The sequence below is a fragment of the Geotrypetes seraphini genome, chromosome 5 (assembly GCF_902459505.1).
Source record: "Geotrypetes seraphini chromosome 5, aGeoSer1.1, whole genome shotgun sequence".
NCBI lineage: Eukaryota > Metazoa > Chordata > Amphibia > Gymnophiona > Dermophiidae > Geotrypetes > Geotrypetes seraphini.
The window spans coordinates 28,359,538-28,367,936 of NC_047088.1; the positions used below are offsets into that span (position 1 = coordinate 28,359,538).

At 42.4% G+C, this 8,399-nt stretch overlaps 1 protein-coding gene across 1 annotated transcript in view; it reads left to right on the top strand.

Moving 5' to 3' along the window:
• SEPTIN6 (septin 6) overlaps nt 1-4,547 on the top strand; it is a 97,595-nt gene extending 93,048 nt beyond the window's left edge. Inside the window, exon 10 of the mRNA XM_033945102.1 lies at nt 1,494-4,547. Coding sequence (XP_033800993.1) covers nt 1,494-1,503 — 10 coding nt within the window. The 3' untranslated portion in view covers nt 1,504-4,547. The remainder of the gene's footprint in view (nt 1-1,493) is intronic.
• Nucleotides 4,548-8,399: the final 3,852 nt, after the last annotated feature.

An 8,399-nucleotide genomic window follows, 5' to 3' on the forward strand; every position in this document is an offset into this window, starting at 1 on the left:
CTTCTAGATCTGGGGGTTGCTGGATGTGGGGAGGGAGAGTGAGGAGTGCTGCTGGACCTGGGGGTGGTGAGGGAAGGGCGCTGCTAGACATGGAGGGGTTGAGAGTAAGGGATTCTGCTGGACCTAGAGACAGGGTGGGAGTAAGGGGTACTGATGAACCTGGGGAAGGAGGTGCGAGTATGGTGGGGTGCTCATAGACTGGGGAATGGGGTGCTGGTGGACCTATTTCTTTTGGCACCTTGTGTACTGTGGTATTAAGCTAAGGTTTTGGCTTTAATTTCTCTCTGTCCTTCAAGAAAAAGATCTCACTCCTTGCCTTTCCCTTGGCCTCTGGGGAAGAGGACTCAGTTCCTCTCTGAGTCCCTAATTTGGCAGCTTTCCCCTGGTGGAAAAAAAAAGCACCCGATACCTCCCTCCAAATTTTGAGCTGCCACAGTGAGAGATGGAGGTAGGGGGTAGGGAACAAGAAATTATGTTTAAACTACTGCTGTTGTAAATGCTGTGTGGTTTTGTGCTAATAAAATATTTAGTTTACAAAATTTTGTTAAAATTTATGGCAAGATGTTTAATTTTTATAGACTGACTCACCAGGATCACCCAAATTTCTAATCTGAGTTTATATTCAAGTCGACCTTTTTTTTTTGGGGGGGGGGAAGATCACCTCGGTTTATATTCGGATTGATGTATATTCGAGTATATACGGTAATAAAATTAACTGTGGAAATCCTTGAATCTTGTGATTGATTGATGCCTATGGTCACTCCTTGTTACATTTTGGTTGGATTCTTCTCTAGGTGTTTCCCCAACATATTTAGCCCCAAACCTGCTGTGACTTACCTCCTTTTCTATTAAACTGCGCTAGCTAGTGCAGAGAGCCGCGCTGAATGGCCCAAGCTTCCTCCAACGCTCATAGGTACTTTGAGCGTCGGGAGCAGCGCGGGCCATTCGGCGCAGATCCCCGCGCTAGACACTGCTAGTGCTGTTTAATAGAAGAGGCCCTTAGTGTAAGAGGGCCACACTTGGGCCTCGGGATTATCCGGTCCTCACAGTAACCTATAAATGAAATTGAGGCACTGCTTCATGAAAGAAATGTAAAGGAAAGTATTCAAGTATTAAAGCTACTGTTTGAGTTTCTCAGGAATTATTTTTAAATGAAGGACGTAACAGGGGAAAACATTAGAAGAATGTAGCAGTTAACTTTGCAGAATGGTTTTGGAGACGGTGCTGTTATATTATCAACCGTTATCTGCTCAGCTGAAATAAGCCGCCTTCCACTTGCCACGTTAAAGAATATTCTTGTGCTGGTCTGACCATTATAAAAGCTATTAAAAACTGTTTTAAAAAGGTTTTCACTTGTGTGGTTTTCTTTCCAAGGGCAGCAGGTAAATGCACTTACTCTGTCTCTCAGCTTTCACCAGTTTTCACTTTATTCTTTTTCCTCTGTTTTTCAGTATCTGTCTCCTTTTTAATAATTGTTTTCTTTCTTTCTTTAGCTTCTTTTAATCTCTCCTCGCCTGCTGCACCCTCTGAAGGGAGAGGACGGCAACTTGTAGAAGAAGGGGCTTTGGGGAAGGGGGCTGCTATTTTTGTATGATATAAACAAGTGGAGAGGAAATAAAAACAAACCCTTTCATGTGATAAGGGCCTTGGAAAGAAGTTTTGCATCTGATATAACAAAGGTGGTGGTGGTTTTATATTTCTGCTACAAGGCCAGTAATACTGATAGGGTTGTTGGGCACTGAGAAAAAGCACATGAAATTTCTCACCTGGCTTTTTCTTAGCAATAGACAGGTCTACACAGCCCTTGGGCTAATTTTGATTTCCTTCAATAAGCTGGAGATTTTCCAGGTCCCTGATCCAAGCTGAAGTTTGTGTTTTCAAAGGGGGTTTACTCCCCTCTTGTGCCCTTGCCAAATCTCTCCTGAGATCAAAGCCCTGCTCTAAGGTTTTCTCATTGATTCCTTTTCAGATTTTAGCTATCTAGTGTCGGGCTTTACTAAATAATGAGCGTTAATAAATAGAACAACCTAAATTACTGCAAGCAAATATTAATTGATTGGTTCAAGGCAGATACAGATCACACTTGCACACAATTCTTACGATAATTCTCGATTACTTTCTGGTCAAGGTTATTTAAAGAGACACTTTAGCTCAGGAAAAGTCATCTTCCCCAGGTGGTGCTGATGTAAGAACCATTAGTATTTCATTCCAAAACACTGCTAATAATAGGTCTTTCAAATATGTTCAAAAACCTTCCCGAGGACTTCAGCGCCACCACTCAAGGCTCAAAAACTTCATTGCCTCAAAACCTTGTGTCTTTTTTTAAAATATTTATTACTGTAGTTTTTTATTTCTCTGGTGTTTTGGAATGATATACTAATTATTTAGATGGCTGAAAAATTAAACTCCCTCTTAATTCGTATTGTGAATAACACTATCACCTTACAAACAAACGCTGTCACACAAGTCAGTACTCACTACCTTATATAGGTATTTAAGAGAAAAACAGGGGTCTCAAGTGCTCACAATCAAAGGCCCGAGATATACTTCAAAGCCAGTGAATGATGTATTGAGCTATCATCAATCCCGTTTATTTTCTCTGTACCTGTCAATATTTTATATAAGATCTAAGACCATATATAGCACTTTGTGCCACATACGGGGGGGAACTTGTATTTTGTTGTTTTTTGGGACTTGGCAGTTACTAAGTAAACCCTTGTCCTGTCTCCAGTACCCTGCTAAGCAGCAGACTATAGTTATAGGGTACTATAATTTCAATAGAAAATGCTTTTTCATGGAACTGTATCTTCCCCTTTTTGGAAACCTGGGACACTATACTTGCTTTGCTGATTTTCAGTAAACCAAGTAGACCTGCCTCTCTAATATTAAATCTGATGTTGAGATTTGCCACTCTGATTTCATAGTGCATTTGTACAGTGATGGAAGGTTCAGATGTTGGGAAAATGATCTTAATTCTACTAAAATTAAAATTAACCCATCAAAAGGCTAGGCAAATCCTCCCATCTTCTTCATAGACACTTCTGTTGCTATGTCCCTTATAGGGAAGCTCCCTCTTATCAGATTGGATGGCTGATAGTATTGGCTCTTACCAGCATATTCGCCACTGATGGGCCCTGGTCACTCCTCCCAGATGTGCAGGACTGCTCGGTCCATTTCTGCTGTCAGGGGTGGGGGGGGGGAGGGGGTAGATGGAAGGATCTCGATATGTAAAAGGCAGTAACTGAGGCACATGCAGGGCATTTCTGTAAAGCACAAACTTGGAAGTTGCAAGCCAATTAATGCAAGTATGTTAGAATAATGACATACCACACATGTATGTGCCAATTGTATAAATCCCCGTGTATCTTGCATAGTGTGTATTTTACAGATAGATGCACATATGTAACTTTCAGAATACTTTAAGATATGTGCATATCTCCAGCATTTAGGCATGAACACCTACACCAGCTCTGTGGATGGGGTAAGTGCTCATGCCTAAATTGCAGATGTGTATTTTTGCTGTTAATGCTAGTTTCAAGTTTAATAAAAATTTGATATACCATCTATCATACTTCTAAGCGGTTTTACATAATAAAATCATTAAACAGGGTGACGAACATGAGACCAACAGGACTAACTGGAACAATAGGGTTGGAGGTAGGAAATCCATCTTAAAATAGTAAAGCAAGCCATGAAGGGGAAATACAAAAAGGGGGGGGGGGAATTGCATCTGAAAACCAGAGCAAGAAGGACTCGTAACGATTAAGCGGAAGGGGTATTAAAGATTAAATGTATCTTTGAAGAGGAATGTTTTAAGTTTTCCTTTAAACTTTTCTAGAGAATTTTCATCACGTAATCCAGGGGCTCATGAATTCCAAAGGGTTGAGGCAGTAACTGTACGTGTAGTGGAGTAGTGTGTGGTATAGGGGTTGGAGCTATAGCCTCAGCACATGGGGGTTATGGGTTCAAACCCTGTGCTGCTCTTTGTGACCCTGGGCAAGTCACTCAGTCCTCCATAGCCCAGGTACATTAGATAGACTGTGAGCCCACCGGGACAGATAAGGAACATGCTTGAGTACCTGATTATAAAATCTTGATAGGCGGTATATAAAAACCTAATAAACTTGAAACTAAAGATACGAAGCGAGGGAACGGTCAGAAAAGTAGGCTCCTCCCAGTTGCCCAATTCGAGACTTGCCTGCCCCGTGTCTTAGTTAACTTGCATCGGTGATCTCCAATAAACCATTTCCTGCTTGGTTTTTTCAGCAAGTAATTGCATGCAAGTTCTTAAACAGAGGAAGCTACTCTATAAGAAGCGACTACATTTGGTGGTCCAGGATCTAAGGTCCTTTTTTTCCTTTGTCCCTGTTCTGTTCTAATTTTAAACATCCACTTGCATGTTTTCCAACTTCTGTATTTATTTTTTTTTCTATTTACAAATTAAAGTGTGAATGAAAACTGTGAATATATGTATTTACATGACATGAGAACCAGCACTTGTCTAGCCAACTACTTTTCTGTACATTTTTAAAAAAAAAATAAAAATATAAATGAAAACTTTTAAGTCTCTTTTGATCTCTTTACAATAAAAAAATAACATATAACATGCTCCCTTTTTTGTGTGTGTTATAGACTGGCTTGCTTTCTACTCTGACTTTTCTGTGGTAGCTGGTAGTGCTTACCTATGTAGGGCCCCTTTTTCAGAGCTGCGGTAGCGATACTTTATTTATTCAATTTTCTATACTGTTCTCCCAGGGGAGCTCAGAATGGTTTACATTAATTTATTCAAATACTCAAGCATTTTCCCCCATCTAGTGTACCTGGAGCAATGGGGGGATTAAATGATTTGCCCAGATACTATTGCAACAAATGCACCAAAGCCCATTGGAATTGAATGGGCTTTGGTGTATTTACTGTGGCAGCATTGCTTCTGTGGCTTTATAAAAGGGGCCCACTGTTAGGGCTAGAAATAGTCAAAAAATGCCAACTACAAGCTGTTTTACATATACAGGCAGTCCTCGGTTAATGAACGTCTGCCTTTTGTTGGCCTCATAGTTACATATGGGGATCTGGGTCTCCCTTCTGTGTCCCAACATGCCCATCTCCCTCCATTCTGTCCCATGCCTCCCTCCCGTGAGCGTTTATTTTCTGGCCAGCTCCCAGCTGTACTTGTTTTTCTTGATAAAGCCAGGGGTAGCAGTTCTTACATGCTGTCTGCGGTTATCCAGGAAGTCTTCCCTCTGACATGGGAGGTCAGAAAAGGCAAACACCCGCGAGAGGGAGGCATGAACTTGGGACAGGATGGAAGGGAGGGAATAGAAAGGAAGAATTGTTGGGTATGGGTGTTTGAGTGAGAGGGAAAGAAAAATGGGGCACATGGGGAAATGAATTGTTGGACATAGGGAGGGAGAGGAGTGAAGTAGAGGTGCATGGGGAAGAGATGAGGGCAAAATGTTGGATGCAGTATGGTGAAGAACAAAAGTGTAAACTTATCTTTTCATTCTATTTAAACTTCAGTATTTTGAGGACTGTTTCTTTAATGTTTTTTTTACAGACTCTGTACTGTACAGAAGAACAAATACACACATGATCTGAGTTACATACAAATTCAACTTCAGAACAGTTTAAAAAATAGAACTTGTTCTTAACATGGAGACTGCCTATACTTTTTGTTTTTAAATATTTTGCCTGAGCCTTCCCATCTGATCTGGTTCTGCCTTGGTGGAAACAGGAATTTGCTTTAGAGGAAAGGATAAGGCAGGCTTCAGCGGCTAGAATTGAGTTGTTCACTGTTGGCAAAGAACTGAAAGATCTAAAAGGTACAGAGGGGTTGAGAGATCCTGGAATGCCTTTTTTTGGGGGGAAAGGGAAGTTGGGCAAGGGTCAGAGTTCTTATGCCCTCCCACACTTGATTAGGGCCCACCACAAACTGAGCGTCTGGCTACAGCCCTGCCTTAGATTACTTTTTAGGAGAAAGGTAAAATGAGTTGAAAGAGAACCACCTCCTGTGTGTTTATGCCATGGAGGTACTTAAAGGTCTCTTCCAAGTTGTAACTGAAAGTTACACTGGCTCCCAATTGAAAGGGTGAAATCCAAGCTCTTGTTGCTGATACACAAAATCATTCATCTCCGAGCCACAGTAGCTAGCAGTCAGATTACATCACCATACACCAGCATGTGCCTTGCACTCGAGCCTAGAATATCTGCAGCTCCTGATTGGTGAGGCCCGACTTTAGTGCAAGAGGCGGTCGGAGTATACTGCAAGTGCCTTTATTCACTGGCGCTCCAGCTGCTCTCTCCTATCTTCCCCATTAAAAACTGTATTTGCGGGGGTTCCTGAAATGGAACCCCTGCAAATAGCAGGGGAGTACTGTAGTTAAAAGTGGTATGAATCTTTGTGGGAAGTGAGTGCTAGAGTTTTGTAGTTTGCTAGTTGAAATATTTTCATATAAATCCTGTAATAATGTTTTGAGCCCGTGACACTGAGTGACTCCCCTTTTCAAAACCCAGCATGCATCCAAAATAAGAGGAAGAAAAAGCCTCAGATTAACGTAGCAGTGTGAACCAACAGGTACAAAATAAACTGCCTTCAATACTTTTACTAGCAAAAAAACTCCCTCATGTAACAGCACAGGTTTAAGAAAAAAGGCAAAGTCAAACAGAAAACACATTCAAGGACTTAGCTGTTGGCTCTTTACTGTGGGTGAGGGAACAAAGCTTTTCACTGCTAAATAGGAGCAATAAAGAGCTTTGTTCCTGCAGGGGGGAAAAATGCAAGATGCGCAGCAGCTCTGCAAGGCCAGGTATAGAGTGGGGCCTGTCTGTGATGGGATCCAGTTCTTTCCTCAGATCCGCATACAACTCTGTCATCACTGCTGTGCTCAGTCAGTACATAGTAACCACCTGATCTTCCCGCTGCCCTTGCAGCATCCTACATCCAACACGTTACAGGAGGGAGGAACATTCATGTCGTCCTTAGGGCAGTGCTGCCTCTGCCTGGCCCTGAGCAGGTGCTGGGGCTTGCCCCTGCACCTCAGCATTTCTTCCAGAAATGAGAAGGGCCAGTGGCCCAGCATGGTTATACCAAGCCATAATGGGACAACTACTTTGGTGGGTATCTTGCTTGCCTTTTCTTGGCTGAAGATCATGTATGAAGGTGGAGCTCATTGGATGTCACTACTGTACAGTAATTTCCAGATGCGTAGCACAGCCAAAAATATATTACCTATACCTTTTTCATTGCGTTAAAACCTGCTGCGCTCACACACTTTTTACACCATGCCTCTTTCTCTGCACAACTCCGCCCAGGTATGTGTTATGCATTAGTGTGTGAATCGACATGTTCTAATGCACATATTACTGCAAAATCCCCCTAACGTGGATGTATTCAACAGTTCTGCCATGCTAATCAATGGCCTAATGTAGCTTAGTAAAAGGACTTTATCATCATCATCATATTGCTTGCTTGTCTTGCTCCCTTTCTGAATACAGCGCACCTGCCAACCTGCTTGGTGAACATGCAGGGTGCTGTTGCTAGCTCAAAAGAAAGTGCTGAGAATTGAGAGTGATATTTCTTGTGTTCCTGGAATATGGTGGGTAAGTAAAGGTAATCTTCTGTCAAATCTAAGGTGGCCAGAAACTCTCCTGGATGCATCTCTGCAATGACTGAACAAATGGTTTCCATCCAAAATTAAGGTACTCTCAACTATCTGCTGGAGCATGAATCATCTGGAGGAACTGGTTCTATGGCTTGGATATCTAACAACCTTTGCAGCGTTGCTTGGATCCTTTTTGCTTTCTCTGGCCAGCCTGCCAGAAAATCCACAAACTAGTCGGAGAAAGAGTGCACAAACTATCTTGTAACCCCTCTCTGATATGTCCTGGACCCCAAGAGTTAAACATTATACATTCCCCCATGCCTCCAGAAATTCCAAAAGCCGACCTCCAATCTTCAGAGAAGTGTCGTGAGGGCTGGTATTACTGTGGCTAGTACTGTGTGGTATGGGAACCTGACCCTCGCTTCTTCCGGATCCCAGAAAATCTGTCAGGCTAGAGGTGGAATATTGCCAGGGTCTGCTGGCTGGTAAAGATTCGGGCCAGTAATCTTGTATACTGGCCATAAGATCATATAGGCCCTTGCCAAACAGCATATGCCCTCTAAAAGGGAGCCTGCTCAGTGTTGCTTTAGAGGTCAAATCACCTGCCCATTGCTGGAGCCAAAGCAGGTACAGCTGGTCCTGGAGCCACGTAAACACCAAACAACCAAAAAATATAAAGAAATAAAAGGAGCAGATCAGAACAACACCTGCATGCTCGCTTGCAGAAGGAAGAACTGAAAGGGGCAGCAGAGACTGGGGAGGAGGAAGAAGAGATGAAAAGCAGGGATTTGACATCTGTAG